At 36.9% G+C, this 18560-nt stretch overlaps 1 protein-coding gene across 3 annotated transcripts in view; it reads left to right on the forward strand.

The window, feature by feature from the left end:
• Window positions 1-18212, forward strand: part of LOC124642614 (endothelin-converting enzyme homolog) — a 73925-nt gene extending 55713 nt beyond the window's left edge. For all 3 annotated transcript variants that reach the window (XM_047181118.1, XM_047181117.1, XM_047181119.1), the window contains 13 exons: window positions 4896-5061; window positions 5990-6199; window positions 8409-8619; window positions 8756-8828; window positions 9019-9339; window positions 9541-9638; window positions 9887-10050; window positions 10462-10644; window positions 10987-11148; window positions 11630-11819; window positions 12091-12221; window positions 13676-13815; window positions 14196-18212. In XM_047181118.1, coding sequence (XP_047037074.1) covers window positions 4896-5061; window positions 5990-6199; window positions 8409-8619; window positions 8756-8828; window positions 9019-9339; window positions 9541-9638; window positions 9887-10050; window positions 10462-10644; window positions 10987-11148; window positions 11630-11819; window positions 12091-12221; window positions 13676-13815; window positions 14196-14372 — 2226 coding nt within the window. In that variant the 3' untranslated portion in view covers window positions 14373-18212. The remainder of the gene's footprint in view (window positions 1-4895; window positions 5062-5989; window positions 6200-8408; window positions 8620-8755; window positions 8829-9018; window positions 9340-9540; window positions 9639-9886; window positions 10051-10461; window positions 10645-10986; window positions 11149-11629; window positions 11820-12090; window positions 12222-13675; window positions 13816-14195) is intronic.
• Window positions 18213-18560: the final 348 nt, after the last annotated feature.

The raw sequence follows: 18560 nt of genomic DNA on the forward strand, positions 1-18560 counted from the left end.
AATGCAACTTTTCTAAATTTGTATGTCCATTTTAAGTATATCTAAGACACCATTGACTGTGTTTCGGATGGCACGTTAAACTGTAGGTCCCGGCTGTCATTGAACATCCTTGGCAGTCGTTACGAGAAGCCAATAAGTCTGAGTCATCAAGTGTTGACTGTACTTTTGGCTTGAAATCGGGTTAAATTATAAAACGTGTCGACTTGGTGAAAACATAAAAGTGAATAATTTAAGTTTCACCAACTGGACACGCATCAAAATCTTGACGTGTCGAGTTGACGACATGATAAATGTTAAAATTCTGAGTTTCACCAACTGAACACATTCGTGGTGAGTTAAGTGTGTCGAGATGATGAAAGACCCAAACCTATTGGCAAACCGACTACCTGTGACCACCCCCAGAGTCTGATTTCAACATTTTAATTTCAGACAGTTTTTCTTCTTAAAGGCTTTTTTGGTGGGAAAACATCAAATGATTCCTATCGCTGTGGATGCAACGTAAGGGAGTGTCAGACTCCTGCTAACTAAAACCCACAATGTTCCTTCTGGAGCCTTTTGTATACCAAGACAGCGGTAACTCTTTCGAACAATCCCAGAGTTCTTCTTAAGCTCCCCCTTTCACAAAATCCATGTGGCCTTGACTGTTTGATTACTAAACTATACGCATATAGTATGTACTCTATGACCATACACGTCATTCTTAGCTTAGTTTGTCGTCACTCGACCAAAGATTGATAATATCCTCAGGATATCACGCGTCGGTTTACGTACAAAGATGTGTTACATAAGTATCTGTTGCAATTTTATTAATTAACATAATAAAAAATGGTCAACTTTCTGCCACCGGGCACAGATGTTTTATTTTACGATAGACAGATGAGCTACAGGTAGGTACTTGTGTGAGAAAATATACATGCACATATCTTAGTATGCTTAGACTCGGGTGCTCTCACTATTGGCCGAGTAGCTGAATCATACAAAGACGATGTTCGCGTACATTTACCTACACAAGGATGGCTCATCCGCTTCCGTGAAATTAAACATCTATGCCATAATTTTTCAAAGTCTTCCTGGTAAATATTTACCGCTTCTACTTGGATAATCAGATGAAACGCATCGCTGTCTTGTGAGGGTATTATAGTAATCGCGTTAGCGTCATACGGTAGGGAAGCTGCCTGGCTAACCGTGGCAAATGCGATTACACCGTAATGATGACGAGAGCGAAGCATTTTACGATAAAACAGCTTCCGTCAACGGTTTCATTCGCTTCCTGAGGGCACTGCTTCCCTCAACTGGATCAAACTAGATAAAGGATCTTCATTATTGCCAAGTTTCATCCACATCCCTTCTTCGGTTTGCTAAGGGACAAATATACAAACAAACTTTCGCCTTTATACATACGTAATGTAAGAAAATAGGGGTTATAAATATGTGGACGATAATAAAACTGGATTTAATCCGAGAGAAAAAAAAAATGGATATTTTTGTTATTAAATATGGTCAAAGATAAATAATGAAATAAGGCGTGTGGTTTTTAAGTCATGTCTTTGGTTAAATGAAATTAATTGACATACATGATTAGCCACATGAGGTTGGTAAGTTTGTCAGTTGTTAATAATTCCATGAAAGTCATTAATCGTCTCGTAATTTGTGTATTTACCATCAAGTGGTAAATATTAGTCACTTTGACGTAGGTAATTAAGAACTGAATAGTACGCAAATTGAAGCTTAATTTTCAGCGACATGAAGTGTACTTTCACTCGTATCTGACGAGTGAAGATTTTCGTATAAACTCTAACGCCCTTTCCCAATATGTTATCTGTTGATTTGCTTCATCATCATCATCATCATCATCATCATCATCTCAGCCATAGAACGCCCACTGCTGATCATAGGCCTCCCCCTTAAATCTCCACAGTTACATGTTGGAGGCGACCTGCATCCAGCGTCTTCCGGCGACCTTTATAAGATCGTCTGTCCACCTTGTTGGTGGACGTCGTACGCTGCGCTTGCTAGTCCGTGGTCTCTACTCCAGCACGTTTTGACCCCATCGGCCATCTGCCCTACGAGCAATATGGTTGATTTGTTTACTAGATATAGAATTCTGACATTAGCATAGACATTTTACATTAAATGTATGGGCATTTAATGTAAAATTCCTATCTATAGTTAAGTGTACAAAACAACAGATAGTAGGAATATCTGTAATAGAATAGCGTAATTTGTTTACAGACTATAAACAAGATTGATTCACTAGTCTACAAAATTTTCCTTTTTTATTGTTTCCAAGGTGAAACATATAAATTTTTGCAGATTATTTATCACAGAATCGAATTCTAGAACGCAGGACTGCTCTAGCAATTCTAGTTTTTGGAGAAAAACCAATCTGAAAATGCCTAAAAACGGCTACGGCTAATGATGTAAAGTAAACTGGATTTGAATTGAGAAGAGCAGTACTAAATGATTCTTTAGTTAGAAAATACGAAAAAAATAGTGTCTGTAGAAAAATGGCTTTAAATATCGTTAAAAAAGCGTTTTTAGGCATTTTCAGATTGATTTTTCTCCAAAACTAGAACTACTAGAGCAGTCCTGTGTTCTAGACTTCGATTCTGTGATAGATAATCTGCAAAAAATTATATGTTTCACCTTGGAAACGAAAATGCTGTTGACTAGTGTTATGTTTACGTGAATACGGACAGTTCTGAGAAAATTGCCTGAAAAATAGTGAAGACTTTACATCTGGGATTTGTATGGATTACTTTTTTTGTGTTTTGATTGATCTGCTTCAATTAGGTAGATGAAAATTGGCTCTGGTAGATAAGATACTTAATCGTTTCTCGCATTTATTGTTGAACAAGTTGTTTTCCGTGGTTTCACCCACATCCGGTGTGAACCAGTTTCTGCAACCAAAAAGTCTTAAAAAATTAGCTTTCTCAGGCTTGAGACTATCAGTGTACCTACTAACAGACAGATTGATAGTTTCTTGGCCATTTTCATCGTCGGCTGTCGTTATGGGTAGTCCCGAGCCAGAAAGAGTAGTCTTACAAAGGGGGTCAGAGTGTAGCAAAGGGATATTGGGTTGCCCAGACCAAGGGAGAGGTTGTGGACGTCAGATTTTTTGAACGCGGTAAGCGTAGCTGAATTGATTAGTCAAAACATCCACCATCTACTAAAACTGAATAACTCTTAGCGTAATAACTTTCAAGTTAATCTCGTTAAGTGCTAATTACTAATATGGCTGTACCTCTAATTAGTAGGTCAGGTTTACACGAGACTAGAGATAATAATAGTAAGTAACGTGATATGCATGCTTCGCTTATCAGAAATCAAAACATATGCATAAATACATACATATAAATGGCTTAAAAAACGTCATTCTTATTTAGATACTGGCTTTCGCCAGCGGTTTCACTCGCTTTCCATGTGAAATACCCTCGCGGACCCAGATAAAAGGTATAACATAGCCGTCCTTGAACAATGGACTATCTAATACTGAAAGAATTTAAAAAATCGGTCGAGTAGTTCCTGCAATTAAACAAACAACAAACATTTCTTTCACGGCTTCTGCGTACAAATATCTCTTGCAATTGCATTTTCTTAGAAAAAACAGTATTGGAGGCGGAAATAGCAAATTTCATATCTATCGATTACCGAATTATTTTCGGTCACGTACCATCGGGTTAGCTGACGTAACCAAGTTCTGGTGCGGATCTGATTAGTAACACATCAACTATTCCCTTCCCTTCTCTTTATATATTTTCCTGGTTACGACTTCTAATATGTTGATTGGACAAATAATCCACTAAAGGTAATCAATCAGTTTATATTCGGTTATTTCATAATCAATAACAAGTCTGAATTAAATGAATAAACATTTTTCATGATTTAAAACATCTTACCTATAATGATACAAAGCTGAACTTTGTTTGTTTGTGTGCTCGCTAATCTCAGGAAGTACTGGCCAAAGAAAAAGCGTATGTATCGAAAAAGCTAAAGATTAACTTAACCGGGTGAACGAAGTAGTTCCCACGGGCTTGAAGCTAGTGAATAGATTAAATGATGGCAGATGTGATTCTTGCAATGCATCAATCCGTATGAAATAACCAACGAATTTTTCTGTAATCTGAAATGTTGTTATTATAAAATGGGCCAGATATTTAAATTATTCTTGTCGCCAAAACACTTTTAGGCCTAAATCTGCGCTGATAACAATTTTTTTGTTAAAAATTAAGGAATGTTGTTGACGTAATAATAACAAAATGACGTTACTCATTAGAGAAGGCCTCTAACAAAATCCGCGATGACGTCAAACGAGTTTGCTTGATAACAAGGTCTTAACATTTTTATAAAATTGTCATTTAGATGCAGATTACGTGAGCTACCCTCGGCTCTTGAATCTGGTACAATATAATTTAAAAAGATATTATTTTTTATGAAACCAAAGGTGATTAGTACATTTAGGTATACAGGTCAAGTCCACTCTAATCTGTATTTACTCAAGTTACCTTCAAACAAGTCTATGTTTTACCTAAATGAAACAGTTATTTTTGGACTTTTTTTCATCAGTTCTCCATGTTTTTTTTCTTAAAGTATCTAGAAAATACTGTTCTCATTAATTTTAAAAAATAATGACGCGTAAAAGGGTTATTAAATAGGTAACCTTACGAAACCAATGTAATTATCATAATTTAATCTATCGTAAAGCTGATATTTAACAAAAAACACTAGAACTCAGCTGCAAACGGATTAACTGGACTGCCAACCCCACATAGCTGGAAAAAGGCTAGGCAGAGGATGAGCTGGTATTATATATACGTCTATAAATAAATGAATAAAATATATAAATAATAGAAATAAAAATCTATATCAAAAGGACCAATATCTTTCTTTTCCAGGGTGTATCCTTCATCGGCTGGCATCAGCGAACCCGGCTGGAGCGGGTGCTCATGATAGCAACCGCCGTGCTCTTCGTAGCAGTACTCCTGACCACCACCGTGCTGCTGACCATGCGAGGACCTACTTATCTGCCTGTGCCACCTTGCTATCAACCTGAGAGCAAAGGTAATATTGGGTGTTACAACTCTTCTATACTTGTCTTCACTGGTCAGGCGATAAAGCCGCTGTCATATTGCCAACTAGGGATCTCTTGAAAGGACGATAAGTAATGTGATTTTTAAACTCTCTCTCTGAAATCATTAAGAGATCAAAAAATAGAAATTGAAAAGGCAAAGGCAATCCTTAACTTCGAAGTTTATTATAGTCGATTTTATACGCAACAAGTTGAGATTTGCATGAAATAATTAAAGAAAAGTAAAAGTAAAGACATAGGTGGTTTAGCAGATCTTTTACATTTCCATTTCTAAGCACCTAACGTGGCATTTTCTTTGGCATCAGAAATTGTGCTTCACCAGACTGCAGTTATTCTATAAATAAGTAAATTGATACTTTCGAAACTCATAAACATTATTGGCGCGTGTAATTTTATTGCGAATAACATAGTATCATAACAGCAAGATAATCAATTTTATGACTAATAAATAAGAACTATGTTGTAGTCCGGACATGAACTATCTCTCATCTAGTTAAAGACACTCCTTTGTTTATGTATCCTAATGTCACTATTTTATGATTGTAAGAATGAGTCTGTCTAATTATTTTCCGAAGAGATCATTATGTTTAAAATAGCAAATTCATTAACGTGCTTTTATGGCGCTTAGGATAAACAAACGAATTAGTAACAAAAAGTGTAATGTAAAATTCTACTTTCATGCTTCTGAAGTTATTAATTTGAGAAGTTATTAATTTAGCTTTCCAAGCAATATGTACATATACCTACTCAATAAATACTTCATTCTTCTTAATAAAGTAGTAGGCCTTATGTTCAGAGGCTGGCGACATACATACCCACCAAGCATCGCTCTTAAACCCAGCACATCTCTAAATAGAATCTATTATACCAACCATTAACAAGGTACCCAATCCATTTCAGATCAAGCGGTATGCCTCAAAGGGTCCTGCATATACACGGCAAGTGAAGTGATAAGAGCACTAGATGAGACCCAGGATCCCTGTGAAGACTTCTACGAGTTCGCCTGCGGAGGCTGGATCAAGAACAACCCTATTCCTGAAGGGAAATCCAGTTGGGGCATCTTCAGTAAGATTGAGCTGCAGAACCAATTGATCATTAGATATGCTCTTGGTAAGTGTTACCGCTTTTTAGCTGAGCATATTCACGACTGTGGCTACTAATCTTGGTTTTGGTCAAAATCAAAAAGGGCCATCGACTTTCACTCTCTGTCTATATCCTGTCCATCTGCGCTCAGCATATGCCTAGCTTTTTTCCAATTACACTGTGGTCGGCTTCTAGTCTAAATGCAACTCCATGTAAAACATGGCAGTCAATGGCAGACTCGTCAGTGTATTACATGGTGATGTTTGTGAATGGAGCGACTGCTCATCTGACTTCCTAAATCCAATCTGCGTAATTTCACACAATCCATCCTTCGTTCCTCCAGTGCGGTGGTTCCTTTTCTCCATATCCATCCACGTTATGGCCCAAAAAGGATGTTCAAATAGTCCTTGTAAAATAAGAGCAAATCTAACAAAACTTATTTAATTTCTTGCGTGGTTACACAATGTACTAAGAAAACGACGTTGTCTACAAACTGATGGGGTTATGACATCAAGATAATTTTCATTGTCGTCGAACAATAGGTATAAATAAACAGTGTGACGTCATAGTACAAATGCAGGAAAATTACACGTTTTTTATGTACACAACCTTATATGGATGTATGTACTTAACATTAAATTATGTAGGTATTTATTTATTATTTTAAAAAGTCTGTTTGGTGTTAATTGGGTGGGTTTGGACTGTTGGTACAGTCGCGATCAAAATAATTAAAGTTCATATTTCAGGAGTTCTATGTCCCATCCTTTTTAATGTCCGTGGTTGTCATATAAATTATATGTCTGGTGTTAGTGGTAATAATCAAAAAGTATCCACAGAAATACGGATATGTTGTATCAATGAATAAGCACTTACTTGAAAGTAGAATAATAGCTGGGTAGATACTAAGCCCCCAGATACGAGCAAGACACAGGCCACACCGCGTGTAGAGGCTAGTCAATATCCCAATATTATTATGCCAATCACTAAATGTAAACAATCCGCTTTACTACTCAACTGTACCTAACTTTCGGCACTTTGTTCCATCTATAGACAGAAAATATTAGTAAACTATTGTAAATTATAATCGAGTTTCATCGTTTATCGCTCTACATATGTACATACATACAAGCACTTTGTCTATTTAGTTAAATTCGTGGAACTATAATAAAATAATGGCAGAAGTATAACCTTTAAATAAATAAATCAAAACTAAAGTAAAACTAATGCACCTATTTAAATGAAAGGTACCTACACTTACACAGAGAATCTAATATTAGTAAAAGGATAAACTTAAGATACTTTTTATCCGGGTGCAGGATGTTATTATTTTCGCGGGACGCGGGTGAATACCCACTCCCACCCATTGCACTACTGTATCGATGTGGCGATGTCTTAGATAGAGCGAAGTGAAGAAGAAGAAATAGGAAAGCTGACCCCACTACAATGTGGTTTGCACATAGCCGGAAAGAGAGATTCCCCTTGCTTGACTCTCCTTATGCTTGCGCAAATCCCCTACTATGTTAAACTTCTGTATCTATTTTGATCTTTAATTTGTACATTACCATACCATAATATATAACTCCTAATAACTTGTACATTACCAAAGCAAACTATACCAAAAATGATATTCACAAAATGTATGTGTGAATATTTGTATAGTTTGTTATATTGTTATTATGTGCGTTCATGGGATTTTGACGTCTTTTCATACGTAAAATAATATTGTTTGTTTACGTTAGTTCCCATAGAAGTAATATTGTGTCATTGTTCTCTTGAACAAATATGGGTTTTGTGGGTATTTTGCGTGAACCTCATTGTAATCCGATTTCTTATAAGGCCTCGTCTCGTCAACTAGATGTTTTAGGGTAAAGGACCTCAAACAGGATCATAGAAGATAGAATTCTTATAGAATAGAATTCTTTGATCACAACTAAAATCATCTGACCTCGAACATTTAAACCTTTTTTCCTTCATCCCAACCAAGCCTGTCTTTTTATACCGCCTAAAAATCCGTAGGTTAACCATTCCTCACGATCATTAAAGCAGAGGTATCTTTCAGCTCAAGGAATCTGGTGCTACATCTTAGCATCTTGTACAATAGACGCATTATTACTTTTATTATATTAAGGTTCTTCAAACTTAACAAACAGGCCTGTGTTGGAGACTTTGTTGACCAAATTTTTAGGGGGCTATCTCCTATCTCATCTAATATTATTAGTCACCAAATAATTTCCAGAAAAAGTGAACATCTCGAATCCAGCGGATGCGGAAGCCAAGGCCCGTATTTACTATGACGCGTGCATAGACACCAATGAGACCATTGAGAAGTTGGGTGAGAAACCTCTGGTGGCTGTCATCAAGCAGTTGGGTGGATGGCATATACTGCCCAGTACCATGACCAAACAGAGGTGGGACCTGCAGAAGTTGATTCAGGATGTTCAGAACACGTGAGTTGGCTATTATTATTGTTTCTCTGAATCTTAAAAATGGCTGTAGAGAATTATGGACTAAGTGTTTGGATGTGGTTTCAATTAAACGAGAACGGATTTATTATAATTTAACTAATTTGGTGTCCAATTCCAGTTTCAACCTGGGTGGCTTATTTAACTGGGCAGTAACTGAAGACGACCGGAACTCTTCCAAACATGTTATTGTGGTGAGTACTATGACTGTGTATCACCATGTTTAGCTGTGATACTTAAATAAGAAACCAACCTTAACTAAAGTCCCAATTCCCGAAGTTCCAATAATTGGACTCGTATATTTATTATAGTGGATGTCGCTTCATATAAAATTCTAGAAACATAAACTTTTCGACTAAAATAAAACTCGTTTCTCCCTTCCAGCTGGACCAAGGAGGCTTAAACCTCCCAACTCGAGATAACTATCTAAACAGGACGGCCCACAAAAAGGTCTTAGACGCATACTTAGACTACATGACTCGAATATGCGTTCTTCTCGGAGCTAATAAAACCGAAGCTAGAGCCCAAATGAATAAAGTAATCCTGTTTGAGACGGAACTGGCGAATATAACAACCCCTTCGGAAGATAGGAGGGATGAAGAGGGATTGTATAACCCTTATACAATAAGACAGTGGCAGAAAGAAGTGCCGTTTGTGAATTGGACTATGTTCTTCAATGATGCGTTTAAACTTGTTAATAGGACTGTAAGTATTAAGTTTTTCTTTTCCTCCCTAAAAGCATGTGCTGTAATGTTTCGCTTAGACAAAGTGGGTCCTTTCCACGTGAGTTATATCTAACTGGATGGATATTTTTAAAATTTAGGGCAGGACTTTAATAATCAAAATATACATGTCTTATATCCCATTTCTATATTGAATTTCAAAAACCACTCTGATGTTTTCCAGATACCGGATACGGAACGAATAGTAGTATATGCTCCGGAGTACTTCAAAAACCTTACCAAAGTCATAAAGAAATATAGCAGGACTGAAGAAGACCAAAGGTAGGAAACCTATGCATTATGTAGTTGCAAAGAATTTCAAGGTCAGTATTTATGCCTATAAGCACCTACGCTTTTTGGATCAAAAGTTTGGAAATGACCTCCTATCGCTATTTGATTTGAGAGACACCATGCAAAATATTGTGGCACTCAGTGGTGGGGCATGATGCGAGCAACAACTGCCTTCCCCTCAACGATTTCCAAAGAAAATACTTTTCTCTGTATCGTCATAATTTTCTTTGGTTTTCCAGAACCCTAACAAGCTACATGATGTGGCAAGTATCCCGCTCGTTATCCACATACTTGTCGAAATCCTTCCGCGATGCCACCAAGATCCTGAGGAAGGCACTGTTCGGTTCCGAGGGTACGGAAGAATCTTGGAGATACTGTGTTACGGATACTAATAATGCTGTTGGTAAGTCTATAGAGCATTCTAGAATATCAACCAGCTGCCGTTGAAGGCCAACTAAAAATAGTCTCATATGCAGAGATCTGTACCTACCTACTCTATAGGAAAATAAGAACTTCAATAAAAAGGACAATAATTCTCATAAAAAAATTACACGAGCCTTTTGTCTTCCAACAAAGTCATTATGCATTTCCTTCATATATGCATGTTTACCACTAACAGCTTTAATTTTTTGCCACTAACTATGACTTTCTTGCAAGATAGGATACAGCAGTCAGTCTCTGGAAGTCACAAGGCATATTCGTCAGAAGCTCACCCTAACACACTCTGTGTTATTATATAGTCTCAACCATCCAATAGTCTCAACATAAGGCAATTTTAATTCAGTTCTTCACTTCCTAAACTCCCATTTCCCAGGTTTTGCAGTAGGAGCCATGTTTGTCCGCGAAGTCTTTCATGGGGAAGCGAAGACTCAAGGCGAGATCATGATCAACAACATCAGGAACGCTTTCAAGAGAAACCTGAAGAATTTGGACTGGATGGATGCAGAGACTAGGAAGGCAGCTGAAATCAAGGCTGATGCTATTACGGATATGATTGGTAAGAGACCTTTTAATATGACGAACTTATTTTAAAGGGCTTTTTTGATTGCACGCTCATGTAACGCCATTTGGGTTCATGGAGAACAAAAAGTTATGCCTAACCGGCAAGTAGTAGTACTAGTAGTTAGTATTTTCATGATTTGTATTTGTGAAAGCACTTCAACGTCCGTGCCTTGCCTTGGCTAGGTACTTTTTGTCTCTGTTCTTTGTATATGCTGGAATCTAGATCATTGTCATAAATGGTTTTTAGAAAACGCGAGCAAGTTTTACAATATAGGGTACAAGTAAGGGTTTAAAAATTCGACACGGAGAATTCTTATGACTGTATTTTATATTCCAGGTTTCCCAGACTATATTCTCCATAAAGATGAACTTGACAAACAGTACGAAGAGCTGGAAGTGAAGCCTAATGAATACTTTGAGAACAACATCGCTTTCAACGTGTTCAGTCTCAAGAATGACCTCAATAAGCTCGATAAACCTGTCAACAAGACTAAATGGGGTAAGGACATAGTTGAAGATATATAACAGCATTTGATTAAGAAGTTGTTCCTAGAAGGACACAAAGTCGCCGTCCCCGCATGCTATTGTAACAGTCGGTGTCTCAATACCGCGTCAGAGGCTGTCATTTGGTTTTGAGACTAGGGCTTGTTGGTTAATTAAAACCAGCTCACTAGGTTCTATGCACACTCTATGTCAGTCATATTAAAGCTTTATGTTATAGAGGTGGCCTTATCACCATCATTTCGTCATCTATCCGGAGGAAAAGGACTAACTTTCTCTGGCAATGCAGGATCCAAATGACTATCAGAATGTTTCTTTAGCCATTAATGGAATTTGACTTGTAAGGTCCGGAATTGCTAATGCGTTTTAAGTAAGCATGGTCATTACCGCTAACACCTTCTCTGTATAGGAAGTAGCCTGTTTCCTACATTGGGACAATAATATATTATCCTATATTTTTACCCCTTTCTTTTCTCCAGGAATGACACCATCAACAGTAAACGCGTACTACACCCCCACAAAGAACCAGATAGTCTTCCCAGCCGGTATACTGCAGCTACCGTTCTACGATGGTGATAATCCTAAGGGCGTGAACTATGGTGCCATGGGAGTGGTGATGGGACATGAGCTTACACACGCGTTTGATGATCAGGGGAGGGAGTATGACAGGTAAGCATAAATGATACAAAGCCATAAATGTGGCTTTTCTTTAAATACTTTTGCTTTTATTATTGCTGAAATATTGTTATTACTCAATTCTGTTTTCTTTTTCACCGTTTTCATTACAAGCCCCGAATTCCTCCAGTAGTCAAATATACCAAGTAAATTGATTCAGCAGTTTCATTATGATAGACTTCATTTTCGATCTACAGGCAGACTTCATTTTCGACCAGTGTTCCTTTGACATAGTGCATCATTAATAATATTGTTTCTCGCACAGATTTGGTAACTTAAACCAGTGGTGGAACAACGCAACTATAGCAAGATTCAAGCAGCGAGCCAGGTGCATTCAGAATCAGTATTCCAACTACTCGGTGGAAGGACAGCGGCTTAACGGGAAACAGACCCTGGGTAAGAATATATAATTAAAAAATATAGAACGGTATGCAAATTATGTAAATTATATATCTAGTAGTGACTTGCTTACGTTCATTATGGAGGAAAGTCAATCTTCTTTTTCTTATGTGCAATGTGTAAGCAGTAATTGACTTCTTCTTTTGATTTTGTCATGAAAAATTACTGAGTGTGGTTAATGGTAGTTAGGTACTGCATTTTTATCGTTAGCAAACCGAATCAATATAATGATTTTACACATAACTATAACGCGGTGTCCTGCGTGAGCGACGAACGCGACGCGACGCGACGCTGCGAACGCGACGAACGCGATCAACTCAAAGGAATTCCCTACATGCGGCCTATGTGACAGTCTGCGGCGAGACGCGACGTAACGCGTACTTGTTTTGAGGGCGACCAGACGCGACACCGCGAACTATTCAGAAGCGTTGATTGTTGTGGGACAAAAAAAACATAAATATTAAAGAAATCGTTTATTAGTACAAACAAGTTGGAAGATTGTTGCTGTCTGTACTTTAAATATGAACTTTCAAGCAAAATTGTAACACAACTTCTCCATGATTTGAGAAGTAATGACCAAAATCACGTAGGACATCTGTCGCGTATAGCATCGCGTCGCATTACGTCGCGTCGTGTTGCGTCGCGTCGCGTCGCGTTCGTCGCTCACGCAGGACACCGCGTAATGCGGCCTATGTGACAGTCTGCGGCGAGATGCGACGTAACGCGCACTTGTTTTGAGGGCGACCAGATGCGACACCACGAACTTCAGAAGCGTTGATCGCCGCAGTGCTTGAATAAAGATTATTGTGGGACAAAAAACATAAACATTATAAAAATCGTATCGTTTATTAGTACAAAGAACTTGAAAAAATGTTACTCTCTGTACTTTAAATATGAACTTTGATGATGATGATGATGAAGCAAAATTGTACTGTACTTCTCCATGATTTGAGAAGTAATGACCAAAATCACGTAGGACATTTGTCGCGTATAGCATCGCGTCGCATTACGTCGCGTCGTGTTGCATCGCGTCGCGTCGCATTCGTCGCTCACGCAGGACACCGCGTGAGGGCGACCAGATGCGACATCACGACGATTCAGAAGCGTTGATCGCCGCAGTGCGTGAATAAAGATTGTTATGGGACAAAAAACATAAACATTATAGAAATCGTTTATTAGTACAAAGAATTTGAAAGAATGTACTTTAAATATGAGCTTTCAAGCAAAAATTGTACTGTACTTCTCCATGATTTAGGAAGTAATGACCAAAATCACGTAGGACATTTGTCGCGTATAGCATCGCGTCGCATTACGTCGCGTCGTATTGCGTCGCGTCGCGTCACGTTCGTCGCTCACGCAGGACACCGCGTAAAAGCTGTACTTTAAAAAAAAACCAAGTCAGTCCTTAAACCTTCGTAGGCGATTATTCACATTATGTGCTCATTTTTCAGGTGAAAACATCGCGGACAACGGAGGCCTGAAAGCGTCTTTCCACGCCTACTTAGACTACGCCAGAACTGCCAAAGTAAACCTCACTCTCCCGGGACTGAAGTATAATGATCGACAGCTGTTCTTCATTTCATTCGCACAGGTATTTAAAAATATACATAGATCTTAATGAATTTTACACTTATTACGAAAATTCCCAGTTCAGGAAGAAAAAAATTAAAATGTATATTTAGACTGTTTGTAGCTACTCAAATTATAAATTTTCTTTCGTTGGTTTTTATTTTCGCAAGTGGTATGGTTAATTTGTCTTGCCATCAGCAATCATATTTGACTTCTTAGTTCATTTCTTACTTTCTTACGTTCTCCCGTTGAGGAGGTCACATAGGGCAGTCGCTCCTTGTAAAACACTGATACACAGCCACATCCGGTTAGACTGGAAGCCAACCCCAACATAGTTGGGAAAACACTCGGAAGATGATGATGAGTCTTCCTTACTCCTTTGTAAATTATCTCAATTTCCAGGTATGGTGTTCAGCAATGACCAAGGAATCCACAAAGATGCAGATAGAAAAAGATGACCATACCATCGCTAAATACCGCGTCATCGGACCCATTGCCAATCTGAGGGAGTTTTCCGAACAGTTCCATTGCCCAATAGGGTCTAAAATGAACCCTAGGGACAAATGTGAGGTCTGGTAAGGTCTGCACGCTTTGGTATGAGCATAGCTTTTGTCAGATGGTAAATGGGACGGATAGATCATTAATATGATGTCGAATATTTGTGGCCAGAAACCTAATGAATCACGGGGGTTTTTGAAATACATAACCATATACAGGAAAGTGCTGTTGGAAGTCATAACGTTGTAATCGCCAACACGCAAAATTTTCTTTAATGTGAAACCTATTTAAGAACATAATTTAATGTATTCAGGCCTCAATTTAAAACCGCAATTACCAGGTTTCAAATACATTTAGGTTTGTCCGTTTCATTTACCAAACTAGTCTAATTTAGCACGGAGTTGTAAGAATGGAGTGATGCGCGAATATAACCGGTCCCCATTGGACGATTTCCGACATCGCGTGATAAAGGTGATCCCTGATTGGCTGAATTTGTATAACTCCGTATTATTTGAAGTTGCAACCCAAAAATTTTGATATTTATACCGTATGTATATATGAGCTTAGCTGTTGTGTAACACGGGTATATGAGTTAATAGTACCTTACAAGTTTATATAGAACTAAATGATTTTGTACATAGTGTTAAACCGGTGGTTAGAATTTAAACACGGTACAAGCCTTGTCCTCATCGGCTTATGTATACAAAAATATTTGATTAGCTTGTGTAATTACAAAAATTAATCGACGTTAAAGAAACACAAGCATATGAAGTTACGTATATAAAAATAGCATATATTTATGTATGCAAAACCGATGGACAACGCTTAACAAATAGTACAATAGTTAAACATAATAATTTGTTAACAAATAGTTATAATTTAAGTTGAAAAGCAGCAGATACCAGGTGTTACTTTGTGCCAAACAATCACATAAAAAAAAAACACTAAAGTTACTGCGTTCCGATATTACGATTTACGAATGTTGCAGTTATAATGTTATTGAATGTAAATGTATTGTGCGGAAATCAGTATGAATATAAATTCTAAGTTTACAACTGGCCTCTTCTAAAATAATACATACGAGCAACTTTGCGTACCTATTAATTTGAAAAGTACAGTCAACAACAATAAAGTACGTACTATTATTTATTGAATACCAGATTTATATTTTTCTATTTTTATGAGGTGTGATTGATTCAAATGCCCCTCTCGCTGTGGATGCAGCGTGAAATTATTAAATAAATAAATAAATGTTCCTTTTTAACTCCTTTTAATGTGCCTGGGCCACGGTATTTCTTTCGCACAATCCCGCAATTTTATGACTGCAAGATTTGTATAAATTGTAACATTCTGCTACCACAAGGATTTAGTATGGATATAGCTGTAGGTGCCTGAATGCTTTGATTTGACTACAAATCGAATGACGTATTAAAAACTGATTGCAACGCTAAAGAAATAGTAAAAAGATTGATAGAACAGAATAGAAAATACAGCGCAGTGTCAGAGATAGATAAATCATTACTAATGTTAGATATGACCCTGTTTGTAGCAGGTAATGTCTGAAACTACAAAACCGATTTCTTTCACTATAAAGTAACATTGTTACGGAGTACAATGACTATATTTTATAAACAGCTATAAGCAAATAAAGCTAGTATAAGTTCCATAGTCTTCTCTCTTCATCTTTTATATAATTAAGGCGTAAACACACTAAATAACCTTTTGTCATTCAAATAAAAAAAAACGGATCTAATTAAATCTCGCATTGTATTCTCTATTATCTCAAGAATGCTTCCTAGTTATATGAATATAAAATAATTTAAACTTAGTATATATTTCCCATGTCTTACTGGGAGATCCATTTTATTTGGATGTTTTATTCTAGTTTCTGTTGTATTGTTGTATATTATTTCAAAAAGCCGGGGCATTAAATCAAGTCCATTTATATATTTTTTTACTTTTTAAGAATTATATTTTATTTTCTAATGTACCTAATTGTTTTGTACATACATTGTTTAATTTTAAGTTTGTTGATACGCGCAATGTGTAGACGTTAATGTACTTATTAAGTAAAACGGAGTGTAATTTTAATAGTGCCATCTCATCTTTTGTTTTTTAAGATTTGTTTTGATCACTAGCTGGCGACCGCACGTGCGGTGACTGCATGACATTGGGCGTAGCTTAGCATAGATTTCATGCAATCGCGGCACGTGCGGACGGCAGTTGCAGTCGGCAGCTAGCATTAGAACGTACCTTTACAATGACAACTGTCTCGTTTGGCGACAAAATAATGCCCTCAAACTTATGTCGCTTACAATTTCCTGCAATCGGATATGAATTATTATTTAAGTAAATACCTACGATACGAAAGCTCGCGTGTTTTTGCGAGCCAATTCAGTATTGGAATTGTAAGCGCCCAACGTTACGAGACGCATATTAATTTTGTGGGCAGTTTTATTAAAAAATGCTGGTCATTTGTTGATGTTTAATTAAGGATAATTCATGCTTTAGTTTTATCTCTGTTAGGTGTATTTGTGTGATTAATATAAGGATAATCGTGCGTGTCAGTGTTTTCTAAGGTACAGTCGGTGTCAAAATTTTGTGTACATTACAGTACATTTATTCAAAAATATATTTTTAATTTGAAATTTGTACACGTAAGTACACATGCTTTGAGACAGATTGTACAAAATACATATTTTTGTATATTTTACATAATCGAATTTTATGTTATCGATGTTTTGCTTTAAAATGTATGTTAACCAGTAGATAGCTACATGTGTGTATTTTAAGAGCGGGAGTACAAATAAGTGTGAGATATCTGATGTTATCCGGAGAGAGCTCTTTGCTTAGCTAAATAAATGATCCACAGTTTAGAAAAGTGGAATATATGAGCAAAATTTTACTACTTTTAGATTACTTACTTTTTATTTTTTTATATATAAAGCAGCCAATCTAAATAAAATACATATTAAAACGGCTTATCAATGTCATTTTACATATAACAGTATAATGGGTAAATATATTATAGTCGAGTAATGTAGAAGTTTGACCGACTGTTAAAAGGATGATATTGAAAACAGTGTAAAACCTTAAAAGATGACAATAAACTTCTTGTCTCTCGATGTCTCCTTTATATAAGTAACGGTAAAATTAATAACTTTTGTATTAAAGATCATGCATAATCCCATATTATTGCCGTTTATATATTTACACATAATGTTTAGGAAAATAAAACCTGCATTATAATATTCAAAGTCACATTTTAATGCAAGATCAAGTTAATAAAAAATAAAAAAGTTTGTAACCCATTTTGTGTAAGTAAAATAATAATTATGTCTGTAAGAGAAGTACATTATTTTAGCTATAAAATCGATCACAAATATTTAAATCTTCCATAGAGGTTCTAATGGATGATACGAAATGGTTTACTCAAGGTTCTATTTGGGAATTCTACAAGAAACGTAACAGCCTAAATTCAGTGGCCGTGCCATTTAAAATTGAACTTAAAACTTGCTGGCCTAATTAAAAACCAATTGTCTATATGTATATTAAAGATATATAAGGTCTTACCATCTCTTATCACCCATTAGCACCTTAAATTCCATATCATTAGATTTTCTTAGATTGAGACCAAAATAGTTTTAGCTACATATTTATAATATCCACGCCCATACCTGAAATAAATTAGTTACTTTTAGAATTTAAAATATTACCTGAAACATTTAAGCAAATTAATATTACACAGTATTACAAATAATAGGGAAGGTTTGTATCTGACGGAATATGAGTCGCGTAACGCCAAAACAGGAGATAAACATTCAATCGTTCACACCTAACCATCATCTCCAGAGCCTTTTCCCAACTATGTTGGGGTTGGCTTCCAGTCTAACCGGATGCGGCTGAGTACCAGTGTTTTACAAATCGTTCACACCTAACCATCATCTCCAGAGCCTTTTTCCAACTATGTTGGGGTTGGCTTCCAGTCTAACCGGATGCGGCTGAGTACCAGTGTTTTACAAGGAGTGACTGCCAGTCTGACCTTCTCAACCCAGTTACCCGGGCAACCCGATACCCCAATCGTTCACACCTAACCGATGATGCGTTAGTGCGTCGAATATACATTTACGATACGCTCGACGCATTTTCCGTCAGATATGAACCCTGCCATAGGTTTCCATACCTTCTGTTGCACACAATGTCCTCTTATGTTCTTTTGAAGTATTGGTTTTACAAGAGATTTTGTAGGAGAAGTCGCCAGTTCAAGAT

This window comes from Helicoverpa zea, chromosome 25 (assembly GCF_022581195.2).
Source record: "Helicoverpa zea isolate HzStark_Cry1AcR chromosome 25, ilHelZeax1.1, whole genome shotgun sequence".
NCBI classification, from domain to species: Eukaryota; Metazoa; Arthropoda; class Insecta; order Lepidoptera; family Noctuidae; genus Helicoverpa; species Helicoverpa zea.